The sequence below is a fragment of the Sphaeramia orbicularis genome, chromosome 18 (assembly GCF_902148855.1).
Source record: "Sphaeramia orbicularis chromosome 18, fSphaOr1.1, whole genome shotgun sequence".
Classification (NCBI taxonomy): domain Eukaryota; kingdom Metazoa; phylum Chordata; class Actinopteri; order Kurtiformes; family Apogonidae; genus Sphaeramia; species Sphaeramia orbicularis.
This window is the reverse complement of record NC_043974.1, coordinates 17274963-17302868: the sequence shown is the minus strand read 5'-3', so window position 1 is coordinate 17302868 and position 27906 is coordinate 17274963. Positions and strand designations below refer to the sequence as shown.

At 36.2% G+C, this 27906-nt stretch overlaps 1 protein-coding gene across 1 annotated transcript in view; it reads right to left on the bottom strand.

The window, feature by feature from the left end:
• focad (focadhesin) overlaps positions 1-27906 on the bottom strand; it is a 96985-nt gene that overhangs the window by 23518 nt on the left and 45561 nt on the right. Inside the window, exons 10-24 of the mRNA XM_030162661.1 lie at positions 27234-27427; positions 23519-23779; positions 16170-16274; positions 14356-14457; positions 13576-13703; positions 13323-13449; positions 10666-10800; positions 9853-9903; positions 8011-8094; positions 7428-7563; positions 5437-5625; positions 2995-3116; positions 2796-2888; positions 1496-1584; positions 967-1008 (exon numbers count right to left, since the gene is read on the bottom strand). Of these exons, the coding sequence (XP_030018521.1) occupies positions 967-1008; positions 1496-1584; positions 2796-2888; positions 2995-3116; positions 5437-5625; positions 7428-7563; positions 8011-8094; positions 9853-9903; positions 10666-10800; positions 13323-13449; positions 13576-13703; positions 14356-14457; positions 16170-16274; positions 23519-23779; positions 27234-27427 (1858 nt within the window). The remainder of the gene's footprint in view (positions 1-966; positions 1009-1495; positions 1585-2795; positions 2889-2994; positions 3117-5436; positions 5626-7427; positions 7564-8010; positions 8095-9852; positions 9904-10665; positions 10801-13322; positions 13450-13575; positions 13704-14355; positions 14458-16169; positions 16275-23518; positions 23780-27233; positions 27428-27906) is intronic.

Sequence of the window (27906 nt, the reverse complement as noted above, 5' to 3'; positions counted from 1 at the left end):
TAGTTAAATAGTCAAAACTCTGTAAAAACACAGGAAACAGTGTAAAAAAAAAAAAAAAAAAAAGCCCAAACCAAACAATCTCTTTTTATAGTAAGTCGGTCTCACTCACTGCTGTGTTTTGCCCCCTATTCCTCAGGTGGCGGAGGGTGCACTGAGCATGCTAAGATGTCTATGAAAAGTGCAAGTGTGCAGCCCGGGGGCCAAACCGGCCCGCCAAAGGGTCCAATCTGGCCCCTGGGATGAATTTGTGAGATGCAAAAATCACATTGAAGATATTAACAGTCAAGGATGTTAAAATCATTTTAGGTCAGACCAGTAAAATACTATCATAATAGCCTATAACTAATGAAAACCATAAATTTTCTTCTTTGTTTTAATGTAAAAAAAATATAACATTTGCAGACTAGCCTTTTACAATAATGTGAATAACCTGAAATGTCTTAAGAGAAGTATGTGGAATTTTAACAATATTCTGCCTGTTATTAAATGTTTTGTGTATTTGTAGATCCACTGTGAACTGTAAGTTGTGATGAACATGTATAAATGATAAACTAAGGTGTAATATTGTTAACATTGCACTTATTTTTCTTAAGAATTTTCAGGTTGTTCTTATTTGTTCGTGTTATGTTCAAGTACAGTTCGTAGATGTAAACAGTTTCATTACAGAATTTTTCTTTTTTCAATCAAAAACATAGACAAAACTTTGGAGTTGACATTATTTATAAGTTCTTATCCTATTATTTATATTATTTTACTGGTCCGGCCCACTTTACATCATATTAGGCTGTATGTGGCCCCTGAACTAAAATGACTTTGACACCCCTGGTCTATTCTATCAGTTTTTCTCATTGAGCAAAGGATTGAGTTTTCAAGAATATTTTAAATAAATCATACATTCAGAACGCTCACCACAGACACTTCAGGGGTTAAAGGGTTAAATAATAAAAACAACAGCAAAGGAATTACTTGGTAGCAGCTTTGATGACGTCTGTCAGCTGATCTCTGGCCCTGAGGGAGAAGGGAAAACAACAGAAAACTCATGAAGACAAACACACCATCTCTTTTCGTCACTGACAGAGGGATCACTCTCCAGATCATAAAAACATCCCCCCTTCACCAAACTTTACACTCGGCACAACGCAGTCAGGCAAGAACCGACCAAACCCAGACTGGTCCATCAGATTACCACATTGAGGTGGGCTTCAGCACTCCAAAGAATAGTCTCCACCGCTCTAGAGTCCAGTAGCAGCTGCTTTACAGGACTGCATCCAACACTTTGCATTGCACTGAGTGATGTAAGGCTTGGATGCAGCTGCCCATTCCATGCACTTTTCTGGAGCTAATGAGAGTTTGGAGGTCTGTAGGTCTTTATGGCTGAGTTGCTGTTGTTTCACATTGACCATGGAAGTGATCAGAACACCTTTACCTTTAATAATTTGGAAGAGTGTATGTTTGTGTGAATCTACAGTCCCACATGTGCATAAATTATTCTCACCACAGCCAGGCACAATGCTGCTTGTACTGCAGCTCCTCCGGACTCTCTTTGCCTTGTTTCTGCTGCATTTCCAAATCAGCACGACGACCCTGAATGCACACACACAATGGACAACACAACCAAGGTGAAACGAAGCCCTGGAGTTCACACACAGCTCCAGTTACTAATAAGATTCTCATTTAGAAACTAGTTATAAGGCTGTTAGTCCAAACTCTTACTCTGAAAGGCAATAACTGTTCAAAATTAGAAAAAAAAAAAAATATTCTGCTTACCTAATTTTTTGCTTTGGTTAATTAATAAAAAAAACTATTTCTTTTTATGCTACAAAGTTATTTCTAAACTCGAACTCATTTTATTGGTAAACCTGACCTTGGTCAATACTTCTGATAATAGGATCACTTGCTCTATAGTATTTGGAGTTTTTAGTTCATAAAATCTTTGCTGTATAAAAAATACAAAAATATCTAAATTTAATTGCATGTATTAATTTAAATCTGTTGAAAAAAATTACTTTGGTTCTATGCTGATGACAGTTAATTTCCAGATTTACACTGCCACAATTATTTATGCTTATAAAACTGCCCAAAAATCTACAAATTCATCAAACACGCTCTTTATTTCCTTGTAATATCCATTGTATGAACTCTTTAGAAAGTCAAATCATGTTTGGAAAAACTGCTAAGACAAGGAAATAATTTACATTTTTAACACACCAGCCTTGTGAATCTAATTGAAGCAATCATTTATTGGCATTTCAACATGTTTACCACAGATTCTCACATATGTACTCAGGTATTAATAATCTGTAATGAAGTCTTCACTACTGAGGTGTTGTGATGTTGAAATAGACCTGACTCATAATATTTAACCTTAATTTAAAAGGTGAAAAGACTGTTAGTAAGATTCTTTCACAAGCCAAGCCAGGTGGCAGTAGCACAATTATGTACAAACTACAACACGAGTTACAGAGTCATGAAATATTCATAAGATTTTACAAACATTCATCAGAAACCATATAAATATAATATGAATATGAGTCAGCCAAAACATGAAAAAGTGAATTTCCCCCTGGGGATCAGTGAAGTTAATGTACATCTGTCTCCTAAGTTTCAGGAAATATTTCAGTTTATTCCAAGCAAAGGGAGCTGCATAATTCATGCTTTTTTCCTCATTTGAATTTGGGTTTTAGAAGAACTCTACATAACAGCACATTCCACACAGCCCTGTCATTCAGGAACATCACTCTGAATTAATTTGCCTAAAAACGTGCCCCTTCCTTTGCCGGTAAAAACACACAAACCTGTAGGACAGCGTGGAAGGCCCGGCTCATGAAGCCCCTCCAGGCCTGGGGTAGGAGGAGGGCACGGTGCCACTCGGACGGCTGAATGTTCACCTGTTCACCACAGGACACAACAAGCAGGAGTCATTAAGTCTGAGTGTGAGAGTCAAAGAGGAGCGAGAGGACAGCAGGACGGATGGATGGACGGGGTCAGACGTACTTCGTGGACGAGGGCTGTCAGGGTCTGCTGGTAGCTGCGGCTGCGGCTGACCAGGAAACGGTCGATGGGTTTGCCGTTGCGGTCGGTCTGCACCGGCAGCTCGTAAGAGAGCAGAAGACCCGCTGAAACACACATGTACACAAATGTTCTGAAGGTATGAAATAAAAAACATGCTCTTTGAACCATTCAACTCCAATGAATGATATGTTTAACCCATAAAGACCCAAACAGCCACTGGCAAAAAAAAAAAATTTAAACTGTTCAATACCTGTTGATTCATTAATCCTATCAATACATGTAAATAATTGGTGTAAAATACAATTCATTATCTTTTCATGGTCATCAGATATGACTCATTTGGACGTTCAGAGGCTCCATAGTGAACGTGGAAACAAATCAAATCAAATTTTATCTATATAGCACCAAATCATAACAACAGTCATCTCATGGCCCTTTACATATCTGGTTGGAACCAGACGCTCAAGAACAGAAACCCAACAGAATCCTCCAGAAGCAAACACTTGTGACTGGTGACAGTGGTGAGGAAAAACTTCCTTTTAACAGCAGAAACCTGGAGCAGACCCTGGCTCCTGGAGGATGGCCATCTGCCTTGACCAGTTAGGGTTAGAGATAGAGGGTAAAGGAGGAGAGAAAGAGAGAGAGAGAAAGAGAGAGAGAGAGAGAGAAAGAGAAAGAGAAGAGAGAGAGAGAGAGAGAGAGAGAGAGAGAGAGAGAGAGAGAGAGAGAGAGAGAGAGACTGGGGAAGAGGGGTGGGGGGTGGGGGGATGCATGGATGCAGTTGATGGACAGATAACTGAACCAGAACTATTAAAAAGTAGATCACCGTCATTTTCTACAACACAGGTGTCAAACATGCGGCCCCTGGGCCAAATCCGGCCCGCCAAAGGGTCCAGTCCGGCCCTTGCAATGAAGTTGTGAAATGGAAAAATTACACTAAGAAATTAACAATCCTTTTAGTTCAGCTCCCACATTCAGACCAATTCAATCTCAAGTGGGTCAAACCAGTAAAATACTATCATAATAATCTATACATACTCCAATTTTTTTCTCTTAGTAAATGTAAAGATTTTCATGTATTTACACTAAAACAAAGTATAATTTCAAAAAAATGTGAATAACCTGAACAAATATGAACAACCTGAAATGTTTTAAACGAAGTAATTACAATGTTAACAATATTCTGCCTGATATTAAATGTTTTTGTGTGTTTGTCGACCTGTACATTATAATGTAATTGTGTAAATGATAATCTGAGGCATAATATTGTTCAAATTACCCTTATTGTTTCAGTTTGTTCATGTTATTCACATTGTTTGAAAGGATAGTTTGTAAATGTAAACCTTTTCATAATGTAAATTTACTTTTTTTCGCTCTGAAACATAGAGAAAGTTTTGGGGTTGACCTTATTTCTATATTTTTATGTTATTATTTTACTGGTTTGGCCCACTTCAGATCAAATTTAGCTGAATGTGGCCCCTGAACTAAAAAAAGTTTGACACCCCTGTTCTACAACATTGATTCACCAGTAAAACCCATGGAGTTGGATCAATGGCAGTGGATGAAAACACTGGGTTTACGTTCAGTTAATGATAGATTTTACTGAAAAAGTCACTTTTTCCTCACTTTTCTTTTTTTTTTGATATAATAACCTTTGCATTTACTCTGAGCTTTTATGAACATCTACATGATCCATGAAATAAATATAGGAAAATACATGGTTTTCACTTAAAAGTGCCAAATACAGAGGATAATGTTACAATAAATGGTGATAAATCACAAAGGCTAAAAACTGAGAAAAATTAATTTGAGAATTGCCACAAAATAGCACTGGGTCTTTGTGGATTAAAAAAGATGTGAATAAGCATCAGTCCATCCATTTTCTGAACTGACTGGTTCTTGTGAGAGTTGCAGGGATGCTGGAGCCCATCCTGGCTGATGGGTGAAGATGGGGTACACCCCGAATGTGTTAATTATATATTTTGCAGATAAAGTCACTTTTTCTTCAGTTTTTTCTATTCTTATATAATAACCTTTGAGTTTACTGAGTTTTCATAAGCCTCTTAATTAAATATAGGAAAATAAATGATTTACACCGAAAAATGCAAAATACAGAAGATTGTGTTACAATAAATTATGATAAATTAATTATGAAAGGTTAAATAAAGAAAAATTAGTTTTGGAACTGCCACAAATGTAGCACTGGGTCTTTATATGTTATAATAGTAGTGTGTAAACTGTGTCTTAAATCAGTTACAAGGCTTCATTTAAACGTGTATATTGGTAGTTCTGGACAACAAATTCCTCATACAACAGCCCCTGTATTTTTTGTTGGACACAGTACCGGTAACACAAAGCAATCGAACCCAAACCACCGGAGGGAACACATAAAGCTTCACACAAATACTGAACGGACTGGAGCACCTGCTAGTCCAGGCTTCAGTCCAGGCTGCTTGTTCTTCTCATAGGTCTTCAGCATGAAAGCAGGGATTCCAGCGACTGTTTTCCCCTGGTCTGAACGCAGACCGCCCTGTCTCAAAGCAGAGAAATAAACTCCTCGTGGCATCTGGCTCATCTCCTGCTTTACCAGAGATGTGAGGAAAACTTGAAAAGCTGAAAAGGTAAAAAAAGAAATAACAGACAATGCAGAGATTCATACTATATCTGTGGAATACTGCAGCTTATTCAACGCTATTCCATGACTTTTTTTCACTTGTATTTTAGTACTGTAAACACGACACATTAATTGCATGCGGTAGCTTTCACCTAAATTACGCAGGTTAAACCTGACTATTTTTGGTAATTTCCACATACATTACAAGACAGTGACAGCAGCAGTTACAGCAGTGGTTCCCAACCTTCTTTGGCTCATGATCCCATTTTAACATCACAAATTTCTGGCGACCCCAGACATTCAAAACAGACATTTTTTTTTGCTCAAATTAATTTGTTTTTGATCATGTAATAGTTTGCTATACTATGTTGCAAATAAACATTAATTTTAGACGACATTTAGTCTATATAATGCATATTATTATGGACGGAGGCAGAAAAGCCAGGTGTAGATTACTGCACAAAGTAAGAATTTGGTTTTCCTTGGTCAGGATATGTACAGTCAGTCCAGCTTGGATTTACAAGGCTGACAATTAATACTGAACAAACAAGAACTCAAACTATGAATTATGAAAGAGCTGCATCATCTGAAACCGACCACAATGAACATTTGAAAGATAAACAGTACCACAGTGCTTCAGTTTCAGCTTCAGTTTGTCATGTCTTTTATGTATTGTGATTGTCTCTCAACTCACCATATATATTTTATTAGTAAGTTTTTATTTTTATCAATTACTAGAAATTTCAGGTGACCCCATTTGAATTCCTGGCGACCCCAAGGTTTAAAAACACTGAGTTACAGTGAGTCAACAATCTCAGGTCTAATGTGGTCTACAGGGTCTGTAAGGTCCACCTCTGCATGAACAGTGAGTGTACCTGCTTTGTTAGGTACCATGAAGTAATGGTACTAATGTAAGGAATGATGTTCAAAGGGAGAATGTGGATGTGGACAGGGGTCTGGATCAGCACTGATGTTGGTCTAATGTTCAAAAGCAGATGTTCTAATCTTCTAAAATACATGTTCCTTTCACCTTACATGTGTTTTTCTTGTATTTTTTAATATTTACTTCTTGGATTTTTTGCCACTTAGGGGTAAGGGACCAAATATGGTAACTGTTTTGACCTTGATTTTCTACATAACAAAAGAAATTTTTGAAAAATTTCCCAAAAGTAAGAAAATCGTGTTGTGTCCTCCAATAACCCACTAAGGTTGGCATTTTGAATTTCAGAGTATTTCTATGAGTGCCTTATAAAGGCTTAAGAAACAAAACCTGTAATCTAGAATAATGTCTGTGTTTTAGGATTAACTGTAGCGTCTTAAATGCCATGGTCGGTCCACGGAAACACATGTCTTTCTCCTTTAAAAAAAGAAAATGTTCAGACAATTAGTTATTTCTGTTGGATTTAAAACTGCAAACCTTCATATAATACTGGATGCAGCAGAGGCAAATCTTTAGTCTGTCATGAAGTTGAGCAGCAAAGACAAGTTAAGTGGTTGTCAACACGTACTCTGTAATAATGTATTTTGCAGTTTCGCAGTTTTGAATCAGTCTCATACATCTTTGTTACCTATATTTGTTACTTCAGGTGTATATTCATTACGCAAAGCATTATTTTTTAATCTCTGTTTTTCTGTCCACATGGCCACAGAAATCTGAGTTTTGGATGAGATTTCAGTACTTAAAACGTTGTCTTCATGTGGACAAGTTGAGAGAAAAAAAAAAATGTACAAAACAGAAATGTACTGGTTTTTATTGCTAACACCTGAACTGTCCAGATGTGTGTATGATGCTGTAATTCACCTGGTAAAACAGATGTGTGAGTGAGAGCCATCAGCTTCACATAAGATGAACCAGGGACGGAGAGATCCTCTTCTTCCTGTTTCTCCTTCCTCTCATCTTCATCTTCAGTTTCATGGAGCTTCACCACTGGCCTGGCCTACAGAAACACAGGGACACATACAGTTACAGTTACTACACGTACTAGTCATTTATATTTTCTTGTCCAGATAAATCTTGGAAAAAAGTTTCATCTCATTGCGGATTTTACCTGGTTAAACATAATAATAATAATAATAATGATAATAATAATAATAATAATAATAATAATAATAATAGGTTTTATCTTGTGCTTTTCTAGGTACTCCAAGATGCTTTACAGTAAGCAACCAAGGGACAAACACACAACAAACGGGTAAAGACAGTTATGGAAAAGACACAATAATGTAATAGTACTTAATAATATAATAATTCTATATTATACAAGTTCAGAATTAATATGAGAGTGTTAGAGGGAAAAGAGGCTGATGTAACTTTTATGTTGGGAAAAAACACTGTTGAATGCAGACTAAAAGCTCCAGGGTGTGGGGTGAGTCAGGACTCTTACTGCCTCAGGAAGCAGAGTGACTGTGTGGACGGTTTCAGGAAAGTCTGCCAAAGCCCTGTAGCCACAGCTGGCCACCTCTGGATCCTGTTACAACACACAAACACACACAAACAAGACGCTTGAACACACACAGATGACTCAGCTGTTAGATCACAGCACGGTTTAATCAGGAATTTTTTAATGTGCAATGAATCACCTTTATTTTTATGGTTATTTTTTAGCATAAACTACTATTGCACAGATGGTTTTATATACAGTACAATAAGATGTTATAAATGAGCATTTTATATTGCGTTAGTCTTTTCATATCACGTCGCCTCATCCCAACCAGGGCATATGGATTTTATTTATTTATTTATTTATTTATTTAAATCAATAGATAATTTCTAGGAAGTTTACAAAGTTCTTCTCTGATTTCTTTTTAGTTCTAGAAGATGAATTTCATCATTAGTTTTTAGCCCTCACAGGTGCTTACAGATACAAATATGTATATGCTTTACTTAGTCTGTAAGGAGTAACAGAGCATATTTCAAATTCACATACATGAATATTAACACTTTCCAACTAAATAGTATGAAATAATTTCTAATGATTCTTCTAAATGTGGGTTATTCAGCTGCAAAACTAGTTTTATTAGATATGTGGGTGTCAACAAATAACTTCTAGATATGACAAAATATTAATACAACAAGGAAACAACATTTGGTCATAAGAAAGTGAAGGAACTAGAGCTGGGGGGGTTTAACTCATTTTAGTTCAGGAGTAACATTCAGCCCAATATGATCTTAAAAAGAGCAGACCGGTAAAATAATAACAGTGAAAAAATTAAATTACATTATGACAATGTTTAAATCTACAGATTAAAAAGAGAAACAAAGAAAGGTAAATGTAATTTTGTCAATATTCTAACTGTTACTAAATGTTTTGTGTATTTATAGATCCACTGTGATCTGTAAGTTGTAATGCACACATGTAAATGATAAACTGAGGCAGAATATTTCTAGAATTGCACTTATTTTTCTAAAGAAATTTCAGGTTCATGTTATTCACATTTTTTAAAATACACTTTCATAATGTAATTTTATTTTTTCACCCTAAAACATAGAGAAAAGTTTGGAGTTGACATTATTTAAAGGCTATTTTGTTATTATTTTACTGGTCTGAACCCCTAGAGATCATATCAAGCTAAAATTATTTTAACATCATTGATTGTTAATATCTACAGTGAAATTTTGGCATTTCACAAATTCAGCCGGAATTGGACTCTTTGGCGGGTCGGTTTTGGCCCCTGGGCTGTACATTTGGGTCCTGTGAACTAGAGGAAACACTGAAAAAGAAAGATTTTTCATTGAGTAAGATAGTATTTATATTTATTGATCTGATTTGAGTGGTAACTACATCTGTGAATACATGTTGTAAATGATCCTTAACGTTTCCTGGATGTTCAGTGCAAAATTCAGCCCAGTTCAGTGGATAATAACCAATGGATGAGGCGTATTCACATTTCCAGTGCTTCATTATTAGATGGTTTTGGTTAGAAAAGCTCAACAATAAAATAAAAATCAGCTGAATGAGGGTTGTAAAATCTAAATATAGATATAGTGTATTATGAGTAACATCTTTCACATCACTGACCATTAGTGGATCCATTGTTTATGTAAAATCAATTATATGTTAGTTAGTTCTTATTTGAGTCTCTTTGCCATTTCATTGTTCTCGAAGTTGTAAAAGTTCATTTTGTAGCATCACTAATTTTCTAATCCACCAAACATATTAAAATATTTATCCCATTAATAATACATTAGTATTAATACACACAGCAGATTTCTGCAGCACACAGACCTTGCTCACAGCATAATTCCAGAGAAAGCTGAGCACCTCTTCTTTGAGTTTCTGCAGGGAAAAAAACCCACAAAAATACTTTTAATACCTTTCTGTATCTGAAGTGGTTTCAAATTATTTTTAACCATAATTATCAGATCAGCATTTTAATCTATAAACCAGGGGTGGGCAATTAATTTTCTTATGGGGCCACATGAGAAAGTTTGATAGTTGTTAAGGACCGGATCAATACACTTGCAGCTCTGCTCAATATGTATCTCTATAAAAACAGTAAATGAAACAATACATTGAAAATGTGGAGCATAGAATACAACTATTGAATGAATATTCACAAAAACATTTTTGAAAATGTGCAAAACCAGCTCTACATTAACTTTATATGAAAAACAATAAATCCATCCACCTTTATTTGCATATCTCAGTTCCTTTTCTTTTTATTTACCTCTGACTTCAGCGAAGAAACACTTACAGTCCATGTCTTGTTAAAAACTCTGCATTCCAAATCAGTCTTTCTTTTTTTGGCGTTAGCTGACCAACAAACTAATCAGTGCATAAGCCTTACACTAAGTACAGAAATGCACACAAAAATATGCTAATTTAGCAGATTCTTCAAAATAAAAGTACTGCCATTGTATTAATTGCATCTATTACAGTGACATATATTTGCATTGACTTTTAATTTGCTAATGATCTCATGAGTCAGGGTAAGCTATCGGGTCACATGTGGCCGCATGTGTCTGCTATAAACCATTCTGACAAGCACAAACAGACATAAAAGTTGATTCAATAGAAGTGTTGTAGTCGATAAAGTACCTCGTACGCCTCCGACTTCACCGTGAGCTGAGGAACCAGAGCCAGAAGCTCGGCCGTGGCTTTGACCATCAGAGGACGAGAGTCACAGCTCAGCTCAGGTCCAAGACTCCTCCATGTCGACACGATATCCACCACCTGAAACACAGGCTTCATCAACATCAGCAGCTGCATTTACAAGAGAAACCTCAAACACTGGGTCATCTAAATCGGACTCATGAAACCACGTAACAGAATACTGTCCCAACTGGAAAGCTGCTTGATAATTGTTTGAGAATTGGTCATAATTTAGCATAAATCTCAGTTTGACCTGCTCCTGTGTACTGTGTTAATGTTGTGGATTTTATGATAATTCTTATTTTGATATTTATGCATTTCTGCTTTGTTTATATGTTACACTGGTCTACAATTTTTTAGAAATTATTTGCTTCAGAGATTAAATGTGGTAAATGTTATGTATTTTAATAAGATTAATTGGAAAATAAATGACAAAAGTGCTGGTTTGCTGATGTTTTCAAGGTATATAATTAAGTGTTATTACACATATATATTGGTTTATGTACATTTATATAATAGTTTTATAAATCTTCCACTAAATAGAACTTGTAAAGTGAATGTATTCTAATGTGCAGACAGTGTTTTGAAGTAGATCTTTTAGCTCTGAGACAAATATTCCTTTTGAGTCAAACCCATTCTCTCGTTAATTGTTGAATTTCACATTTTGACCCAAGGCTGTATCTTGGAAAGTTCAGCCAACCAGCATTTTTTACTTGATTTTTCTTTATCAGTGACTCTCATGTGGTAAAATTTCATTACTTTTATTCTGGAAGCATTTTCCTTGCAGACCAGTGTTATTATGTATCACTGTTATTCCGTTTCTCAGTTATTTCTTTTTTCCTTTTCTTTAAGTGTGTGAATGTGTGTCAGTGTGAGTGGTGCCACCTGAATAGGCTTTTATAATGTTGTTTATACTGTTTTCATTTCATTGTTGTTTATACTGTAAATGTGTTTCTCTATTGAAAAGCCCAACCAGGGACAGGAGCTGCAAACTAGCTAAATGCTATAAACATTTTGTGCAGAACATCAGATGTTCTATATGTCCACTATGGACCTGATTTATTAAGATTGCAAATAACGGGCACAAATGTGCTTGCTCGCGCTAAAATATGCACGTGCTATTAATTTGCGTGCCAGGGGTGATCAACTAAGACTGTCTGCGGAAATGACAACAGGCGCAAAGTCTTGAAAACCGCCCTAATTAAATGAGGATTTTGCATGCGCTACTAGTTGTCGTCATGGAGACAGTACACTGTAAAAACTGCTCTGGGATATGCCAGCACTCATAAATCTGAAGTTGCTCTTTTTTCCACACAGACGGGTGAATAGGCATTTCTCTGTTGTTGTTTATCAGTGGTGAAGTGTGTTACTAGTGAAATAAATACCGTCTCTCTTTATGTCGCTCTACATGATGAATGTATGATGAATGAAAACTTTTAAGTCTGCTAAATATAGACGCAAAATCACCCACTGCAATCACTTTCAGGTTTGATAAATCACATTGCACGTGCTAAATAAATATTTGCATTTACTCCTCCCAATAATTTTGCACATTCTGGCAGAAACACCCATACTGCATATCCATCAGAGCAAACACGCTAAATGGGTTGCGCGAGCTATTTTGCCCATTTGAGAGGCACAAACCTCAGTGTGCCCTGTTAGTAGATAAGCTTCTATGTGTTTTTGCGTGCATAGTCAAGTTTGCGTACATTTTTACACGTGCAAACCTTTAGTTAATCAGGCCCTATGTGTCACTCCATTGTTCCTGATAAATAAATGAATATAATAATAACTACAGCACCAATACAAAACTCTACACTTCATGTGCCCTCTGAATTAGAAACCCATTTCTCACCAGAGCTTTAATGTAAACCATATATAACAGCAGCTGGATGGGACTGAATTTGAACAAACAGTGAATCTGACTGAAAGAACTGAATGCCACCACTGTGTCGACTTGAAGTCTAAAACATACAGGATACATTTAGTGGAAATATCCACTGAAAAATAATAGTAAATTACAGTATCGCAAAGCTGTGAAAATGTCAAACAGCTGACTCACAGCACCAGTAATTACTTCTAAAACTGTATTCTTAAAGGTTAAGTTGTTTTTTCCCTGCAGCCTGCACATCTGGGCCCATCTTTAATTGTTTGCATTGACCACATCCTTGGCTGTTATCAGAAACTTGGATTTTAATTGACTGCAGGTCTTTTTTTTTGTTCATCTCTGACTGTGTGGTTGTGACAAACTGGGTCTCTTAAACACAGTCTGCAATGACTTTTCCTCTACAGCTTTTTCTTCCAATTACCTTCTATAATAGAACGGCTTTTTAGTGTTTGTCTGTGTGGCAAAAGCAGACTCCGGAATCTGTAAACTCTGCAGACAACTTAACAAATGTCTGTTTATGAGGGAAGCAGATGCTTAGGAGATTTATTCTGGCGTTCGCTGATTCTGACTCCAATATGTGCAGTGAAAACTTGTCCAGATAATTCACTAAACCTCCTGCTTGAAGCTATAGCTTGACAAAGGTTTTGTGAGAAATGAATGGTGGAGAATATAAATGACTGAGTGTGGTGTTCCAGTTTCTGAGTGTGCGGTTGACCTCAGCCCGACACAGCTCCTGTAGCCCCTGCAGGGCCAGAGCAGCAGGGGTTGCCAGGTCTGGTTTGCTGCACTGGTTCAGAGTGAGTGTAATGGCAGCCAACATGTCCCCTCCATGCTGGTAAGGCCTAAAAACACACACACACACACACACACTGATGAATATCCTCTGCAAAAGCTATGATTGACCACATTAACAATCCGCTCCAGATATCAGTGATATGTCAATCCATTATCAACTCTGACCGACTGACCTCTCTCGGCAGATGTCCCGGAGGCAGGCGGCCCTGGCCAGGATCTGCTCCCACTGGGCGTCCCTCCCCACCACCACCCTGCTGTCCTGCTGACCCAGCAGACGCTGCAGCTCCGGGTAAACACGGTCCTTGCACAAAAAAGCCAAACCTTGGCTAAATGCTTCTCACAGTTTCAGACATTTGGTTTCACTATAATTTCTCTCTGTTAGTCGAGTTAGCCCTCTGTCTTTAAAACTGACTGCTGACATCTAGGATTTCTTTGTAAGATATTGGTTGATTTCTTCAGATTTTCCCATGATAACACGCAACAAACACTGGTTCCTACCCAGATCAGAATCAGATTTATTCACCAAGTACATAAACACATACAAGGAATTCTTTGTCGGCACTTCTCTCTAGTAAAAATTATCATACTCGAACTCATCTTTATACATAAAACAGAGGTATCTACTTATATGCAATAATGGCGCATGAAACTGTGCAGTTGAGATGGAGCCTCAGATGATTCCAGTCTACCCAACCTGATGTTCCTAAAGCCATAACATCAATTTATGGAAGTTCATCCGTGATCTTGTGACTGTAAACTTCTGACCCTCTGAGAATGTGAATAAAAACTATAATAGCAGAAATCATAAACTCTCTATACTAGTATTCTGAAATGTCACATCATAAAAGTAAAGAACTTTGTCTAATCTAACTACCAGAGGGGCTATATACTGAAAAGACATATTCAGAATTGTGATGTGCAATCATTTTACTGCTGAAGGGACGGTGCCACACCTGTTTTTTCCATAGAGCAGTCATCAAACGCATCGCCACCGCTCTCAGCTTGGGGGCGCTGGCGAGCACGTGCAGAGTCTGCAGCACCGTGGGGACACACAGCTGTAACGGTAAAAAACACAATGTTATTGGTTAAAGTCATACGGAGTAAGTTTTGTGCACACACCTCAGTTTTTTCTAAAGGAAAGAGTGTCTTCCTCTGGTGTTTGCACTTTTACACAGACAGAAGGAGTAAAATTAATCAAAAGTCAGAAAACTGGCAGGGATTTGCTTGGAGTTGCTTTAGCTTTTAAAGTTCACTTCCCTTGCTGCAGAAAAGTTATAAGCTGTCACCCACTATTTTTTTTATAACTCTGAAATTTACATTATTCTTTACTTTTTTCCCTCTGGCAGCAGTTACACTTACTTCATTTCAGAGCTGCATTCATTTGAATAAAACTGTGAATATAGGGATGGTCCAAAAACTCTGACCCACCGTGTAAACTAGGGATGTAGCCATATGAAAATTTCATATCACGGTTATTGTGACCAAAATTATCATGGTTATCATTATTATCATGGTATTGTTGGAACGTGGTCAAAATGTTCAAAAAGTGTTTATACACAACCTGAAATAATTTGAAAAAAAAAAAAAAAAAAAAAAAGGAAATAAAATAAATAAACAAATAAAATAATAAGCACAATGTACTTTCTGTTGCAGAAACATTCAAATATTAACATGTAAACATCAAACATAAAAATTTTCATTAAAGATATGTATTTATGTGTATTTCTGCACATCTTCTGTCTACTTTAGTATGTTTTTAGTGTGTTTTTGCACATCTTTTGTCTACTTTGGTATGTTTTTAGTGTATTTTTGCATATTTTTTGTATACTTTAGTATATTTTTTAGTGAATTTTTGCATATTTTTTGTATACTTTAGTGTATTTTTGCTTACTTTTAGTATACTTTAGTTTGTTTTTAGTGTATTTTTGCATATTTTTAGTGTACTTTAGTATGTTTTTAGTGAATTTTTGCATATTTTTTGTATAATTTTGTGTATTTTTTGCATATTTTTGTATTTTTTAGTGCATTTTTGCATATATTTAGTGTACTTTAGTATGTTTTTAGTGTATTTTTGCATATTTTTTGTATACTTTAGTATATTTTCAGTGAATTTTTGCATATTTTTTGTACACTTTAGTATATTTTTGCTTACTTTTAGTTTGTTTTTAGTGTATTTTGCATATTTTTGTATTTTTTAGTGTATTTTTGCATATTTTTAGTGTACTTAAATATATTTTTATTGTAATTTTGCATATTTTTGTATACTTTAGTGTATTTTTAGTGTAATGGTGTGAGAAATGTTTGTATTTGTCATTATTTCTAGTTTAGTTTGTTTTTTCTTTGACTGATTCTGATCCACTTTAGCTCGTACTGGTCTAAATGTGGAACCTGAACGAACATGAGTCTAAAACAGTGAATGCCACGCCAAACATACAAATGTGTGTTAAAGATGGCACCTTATCGCCATTGTTCGAGCACTTTCCATTTGAAGTTTGTGTTAAAAGTGTAGTAATCAAACACAGGTATCATGATAATTAGAATTTAAACGGTAATACTAACCGTCGGGAATTTTACCGTGGTTTATCATTATACCGGTAATCGTTACATCCCTAGTGTAAACAATGCTTCAGTAACAACAACACACATGTTCTTAGACAGAATGGATTGGTTATAATAAGAGACTATGCATGCAGAGAAGAGGGTTATATTTAATTTCCTGACTGATTGACCGTGAAGCTGGACAGAGGAGGACAGAGGTGCTCGGTACCTTATGAGTCCCAAGGTTTGGCAGGCAGCTGAGCACAGCATGAGCCAGGACTGGATTTTGTGCCTTCCCCAGCTTGAACAACAGAACAGGGACGAGGGAAGGGACCTGCAGCCAAATAGAGACATTTCAGTCAGATGATCTTTATTCTGCTTTTATGAGTTTTCATGAAGATGAACTGGCTTTAACGACAAAATAACATGCTCATCACCTGATATGTTAAATAATAAGGAACCAACACTGAGTATAGGTCAGAGGGTAAACTTTTAAGAGGATAGAAATGACAGAAATATTTTAAGAATAATTATGACAACAGAAAAAAGAATGTAATGTTAGCAAAGAGTTTAGGTTTGAAATGAACAAAACCTATCATAAGTATAGATTGCTTTCTTTAACACAATAAAATGTGAGAAATTATCAGGAGAATCTCTATGTTTTACCTTAACCCATAAAGACCCAGTGCTACTTTTGTGTTAGTTCCCAAATTAATTTTTCTCTCTATTTAACCTTTAAGTGATTTATCACCATTTATCATAATATTATCCTTTGTATTGTCCATTTTTTCAGTGAAAATCTGATATTTTCCTAGTTTTTTTAATTATCATGTACTTTAATTATCAAGCTGAGATTACATTTGAGGGTTATCATACCAAAAACAGAGAAAACTTGAGAGAAAGTGACTTTTTCAGTAAAAACTATCATGACTGAACATAAAACAAGTGTCTCCATCCACTGTCATTTATCAAAATCCATGTGTTTTACTGGTGAATCAATGTTGTAGAAGATGGTGATGTTTCCACAGTAAATACGGAGCCTCTGAACATCCAAATGGGTCCAAAGATGATAAGATGACAAACTGCATTTTACACCAATTATTTACATGGATTTATAGGATTAGTGGATCAACAGGTATTAAACAGTTTAGATCAGTAGATACTTTTAGACACTGGTGTATATTTGGGTCTTGATGGGTTAAAGAGTTAAATTCATAATATAACCGGTGTTGATACCAAAACTTTTACAACGCTAACACATTATCACAGACACAGAGTGTGGAGTTTCCAGCTGCTATTAGTTAGAGTTTTGTTAAGTTTCCTCCAATGATTTAACAAGAAAAACACTTATAATTAAAGTCATCACAATCATTACATATTCATGATGATTTACATGACTTAAAAATAAATAAATAAATAAAAAAATTGATGAAATTAGACCAAAATTAAAAGAACTGTCATATTTTCACCCTATTTCCATATATTTTTTTTTAGTTTATTTAGTTGCTATAAATGTACAAGAGTTAGCCTAATAGCTACTTTTTTTTATCTGTAGTCCCTGGACAGATGATAAATTGTCACCCTAAAAGGTAGCACAGGGTAAAGATGCAATTTATAAAAAAAAAATTAAAATATTTAAACAGACAAGTACAAGACAAGGTTAGCAAGACAAAAAATTCCATTTAATTACCCATCAGACATCCTCTCATTCACTCCTTCTACTGCTGTGGTTTAACTGCGTCTACCCTGAGATGCTGAAAGTTTCATTGTATGATTTAGTGACATCTAGTGGCAGATTTCAAAGTAGTAGATAACAGTAGATGACAGATGTCCCTCGTAACTAGATGCAACCACAAAGAGAGGAACAACAGAGGGTTTGTTTTGAACTGTTGCAGAAACATGGCAGCAACAACACAGCTCAGCAACGCAACCAGCAACCTTTACAACAAAAACTCCACTACTCATATCATCATGTGATTATACACTGACGAAAACACAGTTATGAATATTATGTTCCACTTCTGCAATTAGACCCTCTGAGATTCCAGCAAATCTTAAACATGGGACTTTTATTTTCTTATACTGTTCCGACCACATTTTATTTGCATCTTTTGTCATTAAGCCAAACACCACATTACATTAACAGCCCAAATGTATGATAATAAATCACCTCTTGAACATTGGGATGTGGTGGATTTTCACATACTAATATACAGTGGTGTGCAAAAATATTAGAACACTTGTCAGATCTTAAGAAACTGATGGTTTATTTTGTTCCCAGAGCCTAAATTTCACTTTTGTGCCATTGCAAAAGGTAAAGGCAAAGGTACTGAGAATATTTCACCTACAAATTTATCAGTCCAGTCCTGTTTTTACATTTTACTCTAATATTTAGTGTGGCCCCCTTGGCAACAATCTAAGGAAACTCTTAGGAAACTCTCTGGAATGAGCTTCTGAGAGCGTGGAATGACATTGGGGTTGAAACTCTCAGAAAATACATCGACACAATGCCAGAAAGATGCGCTGCTGTGATTGTTGCCAAGGGGGGCCACATTAAATATTAGAGTAAAGGACTGGACTGATAAATTCAGTACCTTTGCCTGTACCTTTTGCAATGGCAAAAACTGAAATTCAGGCTCTGGGAACAAATAAACCACCAGTTTCTTAAGATTTGACAAATGTTCTAATATTTTTGCACACCACTGTAAGTATTTAAAAAAAACCCTCATGGATCCGTTTAATTTCCACCTTTCAGTGTTCTTCAACAATATATAACGCTTCATCTTCCATTAGATCAGTGCATATTATTTAACTAATGTTAGGCTCATACTTTTACAGTGGCATAAAAAGAACAGAAAAACAATTACAGTGTTCAGTCACAATCATCTAAAATATAATGGTCAGAGCCATGTGAAAAAACATTGTAAATAATATCTAAATTTATACAAATTGCTGATTTTTTTTCTCTTTATATGTTGTTTCACAAGTGTATATTTTCTGTTTACTGTCCTCCCTGCACTTCTTTTGTGTTTGCTGTTGTCACTGTGTAATTTCCTCATGGTGGGATGAATACAGTCTTATTTTATCTTAAAGCCATACATGTAATAGTCTATATTAAGACATAAACTTGATTATGAGGTAACATCTGCTGGCTGCAGTGATCCTGTCCCATTCACCGCGCAGGATGAGCAGTGACAGGGTGAAGATGAACAGATGAACCTCTGCAGGTCAGGTTCTGTCCTTCCTCCGTCTCCTCTCATTGACTCACGGTCATGTGTGACCGATCCTCCGGCTCATTTCCGATCACATGTTCAATTAATGCTTCACGGACAAAGTACGGGAGTGAAGGACAGTGTGGGGTTAACAGTTAATCATCCCTGAGTGCTCAAGTCAAAAATATAAAGCAGTCACGCTCCTTGGACACATGTGGGCAACCGCTCTGCAGAGTAGCACGCTGCAATTAACATTAACCACTTGCGGCTGCCCTGCACCTTAGGCGTTGGCATGGTAACCCATTCACCTGCATGGCTGTGCAGGATGGGGGAGGGGTGAAGAAGAAGAAGAAGAAATGAGGGGTTTGCTTTCAATCCTTCCTTCAATCAACAGAATAGTATTCAAATAAACTACATTAGATTGAGTCTGAGTCTGAATGAGGTTCTGGATAAAACTGATATTAAAGTCCAGTGTGATCAGACTGTAAACCTACAAAGTGTTGCCGTGCAGATGTAAGGTGGTGAGGTGCTGCGAGGGAAATCCAATGGATTCAAATAAGCCAATAACCTTCTAGCGCTGCATCAAACGACCGGCCCAAGTGGCACTTTGGGAGCAATTAGAACAGCGGGGGAATACTGCGAGGCGTCTAACGAGCCCCGGTAATGAGGAGCTGATAACACCATGTGATACTTCACATTATCTCCTGCAGCTTGTGACTCTATTTGCCGTCTCAGAGGAACCAGAGGGAAGTCTGTCAGTTTAAAGTGTTCTCTTTATGTAACAACGGAGAAACCGGCAGCTCAAGGCAAGTGGAGGTTTAGAAGATCACTGCTGCTGATGAGCTTTAACATATAAAAGTCAGTATCAGAAAAGAGACTCATCAGTTAAAGAATGTGTTTATTTTTATTTTCATATATATATATATTTTTTTTTTTTACTTCTCTTGTCCGGCATGCTAACAGCAGAATGGTAGTCTGGCTCCTTGTGGTGCTGAACAAATTTGCTTTGCCAAGGGTGACTTCATAAACTATACGAAGCTCCCCTTGATATTCTACTGTGTTTATTATGAGTTTTGTTGAACCACATTTCGATGCCGGACCTGACATGGGGCGGGGGGGAGCAAGAAAGAAGAAGGTGGCGAAGACCCTCACAAGAAAATATCAACAATACAAACAGTAACAACCATGGTGATAATTGTAATGGTAACAATAACTACAACCAGAACTGAGTAAACTGGGAAGAAGAGAGAGAGACAAAACAAATTAAACAAACAAAACTACAAAAAAAAAAAACCAAAAAACATAAGACCTATTAAATGATGAATATAAGAAAAGAAAGCATGAACAGAATATCATACACAACGTCCACCCAAATAATACCAGTAACAAATCCACACATCAGTTGCTCACATTAATCTGCTGTGACAGAGTGAACACGGCAAAGAGAATGAGCTCAAGAACACAGGCGTGCAACCACAACCACAACCCCCCCCCCCCCCAAGGACCAGGGACCATGAATGTGTCTATTATATGGCAACTGTTAATATTTTCAACATGAGTCACAGATTATTCACAGTTATGAGGAGTAGTTTACAGGTCAAGTCAGTTTACAGGTGGTTTTTAAGCTCTTTAAGAAGCATCTTAAAATGTTAATGATCACAAATGAAGATATTTTGTTTTTACAAAGGAAACTATGAGTGTTGTGCAAGATTTTTCTATCACAAAAAACACAAATAATCTTACCAGTGCTCTCTAACAAACAAATAATGTCATGAAGCTGCTTTAATTTATGCTTGCAAGAAATGATAATCCTCTCCATATCAAAAATAAGTGGGAAAAGGAAGGGGGAATAAGGATTTCAGAAGAGAATGGGAAGAAATCTGCTAGTTTCAGTGGTCTTCTACAGACTCATTAGAATTGGAGCATTGTTAGAAACGTGTTGTTAGATATTTTATGACGCCCCATCAGGGTAAATACAGAAATGGTCCTTGTGAGTGTTAGAGATGGTGTGGATCAAAGGAAGTAAATCATTATCATGTGTTCTGGGACTGCCCCATGATGCATCAATATTGGAGTGGTACCCACGGCACTTTGATATCTGTCTGTAAGGTTCATATTACCTACGACTTTGTAAATATATATCTTGGCAATGTTGCTGTACTAGAACAGAGAGAGGATACAAAACTACTACAGGCCCTTTTAGCAGCCAGCAAGAAATCTATTCCAAGAAGATGGCTAAAGCCATACCCAATGGAAAATGGACTTACTTTATCAGAATCCAGAGGGATAAATTTTATCGTATTTGGGACAAATGGATCAAATTTGCATCCACTAGCCACCCAGAATTTGTATCACATCTCTAAAAATGTCCTCATTTATACAATTCCCTTGTATTTATTCTATGTTTTATGTTTTTTATAAACATATCTTTTTTTCTATAATGTTTAAAGAACCCAAAGGTACAGCAACACTATGATTCTTTTTAAGTGACAAATACTAAAACTGTAAGCACCCAGTTCATACACTACCACTCAAAAGTTTGGACTCACCTGTTTTTTCTTTATTTTTATGACTATTTACATTGTCGATTCTCACTGAAGGCATTAAAACTATGAATGAACACATATGGAATTATGTAGTTAAAAAAAAGTGGGACATAACTCAAAGCATGTTTTATATTTTAGATTCTTCAAAATAGCCACATTTTGCTTTTATTACTGCTTTGCACATTCTTGGCTTTCTCTCAATGAGCTTCATGAGGTAGTCACCTGAAATGTTTTCCAAAAGTCTTAAAAGGAGTTTGCATTGATGCTGAGCACTTGTTGGCCATCTGCGCTCCATCTCATGCCATTTAAATGAGAAGGTGAGTCCAAACTTTTAACTGGTACTGTATGTTTGTTTTTGACTTTTGTATACTCAGTGCCAATGAAAACGCAACACCTGAATGTGTTTTATTGTTCCTGAGCTGCATCAATATGTTTAAGTTTCACCTGTATAAGATAATCCCAGACAATTTCTTAACAACCTGAGACGGGTTGAGCTATTGTCACGCTTGAATGAACTTGTCTGCATTCATAAGACTTGTTTTTGTCATTGCTCAGCAATGAACTGCTCAACTTAAGGAACTGTGGTCAGTTAAGGAGTGGTCATGTTCTGTATATAAAGGCAAGCTGAAAAGCACGAAAATCATTTGCAATAACTCAGCGATGCCTAGACTGACACGTGACCAAAGATGCCATGCTATGGGGCTCCTGGAGGCCGGAATCTCTGCTCGGCAGGTGGCGCGCCGTTTTGGATGCAATGCGTCCACCATAGTCAGGATGCAACAGAGGCATGAAGAAACTGGCTCAACTGCAGACAGACCTCGCCCTGGACGAGCACGTGTGACCACGCCACAGCAGGATCGCTACATTGAGCTGCAGAACCTCCAGGACCGCTTTGTGACTTTTGGTTTTGGGGGTCCTTGAGTTTCTTTCTTTATCCTTATTTTTTGTCAACAAATTTGGATGTGATTTTTTATTTTTACTGTATAGAAATGGCCTATGATTAATTCCAAAGAGCTTATGGAATAAAAATCCTCGTCAATTTAAAAAAATATAAGAATCTTCAAGTGTTGCGTTTTCATTGGCACTGAGTATATGTATAAAATATGAAACACGGAAAAGGCTTTAATAGATATCATCTGTAAGAATGGTAATGTTGGAGATATTTTGTCACATTTTCCAATAAAACTAGAAAACCATTTGGAGAGCGCAGACCTCCGCCAAGGCAGATCAGCCCCCCCCCCCCGCCCCGATCACCACCAAAATTTAATAATTTGTTCATTGTGCCAGTATCAACATTTCCGGAAAATTTAATCAAAATCCATTTATAACTTTTTGAGTTATCTTGCTAATAGACAAACAAACAGACAGACAAACCCGATGAAAACATAACCTCCTTGCCAGAGGTAATTAAATGAAAAAAAAAAAAAAAAGCTGGTTTAAATATGAAGAGGCCACTCTGAACAAGTGTAATACAAATAAAAATACTCTGCTTTGAATAATGTCTCGTGTACTTATTATGTACTTAATAATGTCTAGTGCTTAGTGCATAAAGGGTTAATCCTCCAGTGAAAATAATCCTTCTTTCTTAGTGGGCTGGACTTCAATTGGCCCATTTAAGGCATATTACACAATATCATACATTTACCAAAAATGAAGACAAATGAAATATCATACTACTATGTGCAAATAAATTGAGAAAGGCCAGACTTTATTTGTCCCTGAGCTGAAATGTGTATGTGTTGGTTCTGTTCAGATACTAATTGATTTGAAGTGTTTTATTCGACAGCCCTGGTGCTCAGTGATCTCTGTGGATTATCTACCTGGCAGGGGTCGGCTGCAGCGATGGTCTGGATGGCGTTCAGAGCCAGGTGGCAGACGTCTTCCCGCCCCGTGATGAGGAGATGGGTCACAATGAGGGTGAGGGAGGAGGGAAGGCGCTGGCTGGAAGACAGGCACGAGCTGACGGAGAGCAGCCAATCAGAGGCGGCTCCGGGGTCGTTTGCAACTTTGCGTAGCGTGGATAGAGCGACGCTGAGCTCACTGTACCAGGAAGTGAGAGGAAGGGACAACGCTGGTCCAGACTGGGTGAAAAGAGAGCAATCAAAGAATAAAATCAGCAAATATTGATTGATTTGACAGTGATTGGTTTCAATAAATAAAAGAAGAAAAGAACAATGCACAGAAAAATACAAACTTCAAACTGAGAGTAACTGTTTTAGTGGATCGGTTGTTGAACACCTTTGACCCAAACTATACATTTTAACCTGCAGAGGAAAAAAATCTCATGCTATAATCCAGTGCTGTCGAACTAACTTTAGGCCACATTCAGTCCAATATGATCTAAAGAGGGCCAGATTAGTAAAATAATAACAGTGAGAAAAAGTAAAAATACATAATGAAAACATTTACATCTACAAAGTTTCCTTAAAAATGTGAGCAACATGAACCTGAAATTTCATAAGAAAATTAAGTGCAATTTTAACAATATTCAACCTCAGTTTATCATTTACACATATAGATTACAATTTACATATCACAGTGGATCAACACATACACAAAGCATTTAGTAACAGGCAGAATATTGATAAAATTGCACTTAATTCTCCTAAGATATTTCAGGTTGTGCATATTTGTTCAGGTTATTTACATTTTTGGTAAAAGGATAGTTTGTAAATGTAAAAATTTTCCTGTAATTTAACTTTGTTTTTTACACTAAAAGAGAAAAATGTGCGGTTTTCTTTTTTTCTTTTTTTTTGACACTTAGTTTTTATAAATTATTTATCATTTCGTCATACACAACATAGCAAACATCAGTCGACAATAGATAATAGTCACAATCTAATAGTAAAGATAACACTGGCCTACAAGGAAAATGCTTCCAGAATAAAAAGTAATGAAATTTTACCACATGGGAGTCACTGATAAAGAAAAATCAAGTCAAAAATGCTGGTTGGCTGAACTTTCCAAGATACAGCCTTGGGTCAAAATGTGAAATTCAACAATTAACGAGAGAATGGGTTTGACTCAAAAGGAATATTTGTCTCAGAGCTACAAGATCTACTTCAAAACACTGTCTGCACATTAGAATACATTTACTTTGCAGGTTCAATTTAGTGGAAGATTTATAAAACTATTATATAAATGCACATAAACCAATATATATGTGTAATAACACTTAATCATATACCTTGAAAACATCAGCAAACCGGCACTTTTGTCATTTATTTTCCAATTAATCTTATTAAAATACGTAACATTTAGCACATTTAATCTCTGAAGCAAATCATTTCTAAAAAATTGTAGACCAGTGTAATTTAGGTTACAGTTATGAAATAGCAATCAAGTTACACAATTACATTTTTAGAGCAGCAGTTTATATAACAATTTTACAGGACTATGAGACAAACCACACATTGTTTTTTTTTTTTTTTTAATTATCCATTTGCCCCACCTTATCATGTAAAGTTCATCTTGTAATCTCAGTATAAATGTTAAATTCTCCATTTTGTGAATTTCATCAACAGTTTTCAACCAGTCCTCCAGCACCGGTGGATCAAATTGAATCCATTTACAAATGATTGTTTTTGGGTTTTTTTTGCTCCAGCACCAAAGATTTTTAGAAGGTATTTATCATTTATTGTGAAATCATCAGGAAGATCTCCTAACAATAGTGGTAAAGTAGGTTGCTGTAATTTAAAACCCCAAATCTGTTCTATTTTTATTCCAACATCTTTCCAAAAAGTTTTAATTTACATACAAGACCAAAAAATGTGGGTGGTTTGCCTCTGTCCACACAACCCCTCCAGCAGGTAGAAGCATTTAAGTTTCTACTAAACTGTTGTTTTGGCGTTATAAAGAACCGTACTGAATTTTTCCATCAAAATTCTCGCCAGTAGGCTGAAGAGGAGGTTGAAGTAGCAGATTCACAAATATTGTCCCATTGTTCATATGATATAACAGTATTCAATTCTTTCTCCCATCTTTTTTAATATAATCTGTTGCATTTCCTTTGCCCTTCAACTTGCCCTTGGTAGAGCTTAGAAATAATAGACTTACATTGCCTAGAGTAAGTTTGTGAAACTAGTTGAATTATCTCATTGGCCTCTGAATTACACATTTTCAGTGCGGTTTCATTATTTATATGATAAGATACTATTTTACTGGTCTGACTGGTCCAGTTTAGATCATATTGGTCTGTATGTGGAACCTGAACTGAAATGATTTTGACATCCTTTTGACACAAATTCATCATGTTTGACACCTGTGTTATAATCTAATTTTTAAATAAAGCGGTGAAACTCACTCAAAAACTCAGCAATGTCTTGGGAATTTAAATCTGAATTAAATCAGTGAGTGTTTGAGCATGAAAACTTTTTTTAAAAAAAATGTATTGTTTTATTTCAGTCTGAAGAACAAACGCAGTCCACAGATCCATCCATTCCATAGATCCAACAATCACTCTAAGAAACAAAAATTTATAATACAAACTTCACTAATTAAATAATTTATACATTTAGACTAAAAAGAAGTAGGCTGAAGCTCTCTGTGTTTTTGTCTACCCTTTATACATTATCTTACAGCACGTTCTCAACTTTAACAAACACAACATATTCACACCAACAATGAAAACAATATGAATGCTGAAATTAATATTAAATGTTGCATACAAACTTAAGACTTAAAGTTCATACACTAGTCAACATTTGCTAGGGATCAGGACTATAACTTTGCTATATTCGGGGGTGTAATTCTGGAAACTTGACAGTTTATTTTCCCAGTGGAGTACAGCCTGCGGATGCGGATGGTGGCCACACACATTATTGACATCACACCGTATGTGTTTCAGAACATTCTGAGTGGTTTCAGTGAAAACAAAATTGGAAGAGTAATTGTTGTGAACTCTAATTTCTAGGGTTATATCACCCTTTTGCCTGAAAGTGCAATAAAAATGTATGTTTTTTTACCTTTTGGTCCATTTTTCTTTACATGACTAGCCAAAGTACACACATAATATATGAAGTCACCCTAAATATTATACAACATCAATTATTGTGCAAATATAAAACTGAGCCCTAGCAAATGTTGACTAGTATATATCAATCAAGAGTGATGTTTATAAATGTTTTTTTTAAGGTAAGAGAGAGAGGTCCATAGTTTCTACTTCATAGATCTACTCTGACAGACAGACAGGATGTTTTCTTTGTGAATATTTCAGTCCCTCTAAAATCATAATAACTGTCTGTAATGTTGAACATTTCCTGGATTGCTTTTGACGTGAGGTTATTTCTAACTTTGAACAATATTTTAAGAGTGTATAGGTTGACTAGATCATACAATTTTAGTGTTTGCAGATTAATAAATAATTCATGATATACTAAGATTCATGCCCATGAAATGGCCGGGAGTTAATATGTTTGTGAAGTACAAACAAATACCATACATATTGTTTCAATTGTGAAAAGACACCAACAATAACGTGTCTGTAGTTGAAACATTTTGTGACCCTTATGTGAGACTAAAGTGCTTGATTGTTACCTGGGAGGGTTCATCTGTCTGCCAGCTGACGCTGTGGAGCAGACTGTTGGCCAGTTCCTGGTTTCGTCTGTGTGTCTGTCGGTCAGCCAGAGCCTCGGTGAGGCCCAAACAGGACAGGATTTGCAGCACAGGAAGAACCAGGACTGGGCTCAACCAGGGTGAGAGCTCCATCTGCTCAGGAGCTAAAATCAAAGCTGTAAAGAAGAAAAGAGACAGTCAGTCCAGTGAAGGGTATGAGGTTCAGAGATTAGAACTACAGAGGCTGGAAAGAAATTGGAAATGTTCACAAAAAGAGATTTAGAGACAATAATGTTTTCTTTTTAGTTTTATTTTGAAATGCTTCATTTTGAAAAGAAGTTGAAGTTCTGTTAGGCTGCTCTTATGTAACTCGCTCTTGTGGAAAAAATCTCAATCTTACCAATTGTATTTTTCTCATTTCTAGTCAAAATATCTCATCACACTTAAAATAAGACATAATCACCTTAACAGTAACTTTTCAGTGAGATATAAGAACTTATTTTCAGACAACAGATCCTGAAAATCTTATTTCAAGAAATCTTATCAAGATAATTTTGACTTGTTCCATTGGCAAATTGTTTTGCTTGAATTAAGCAAAAAAATCTTGAATTGAGAACTAGGATTGAGATTAAAATATACCTGGAGTTGACCTGAG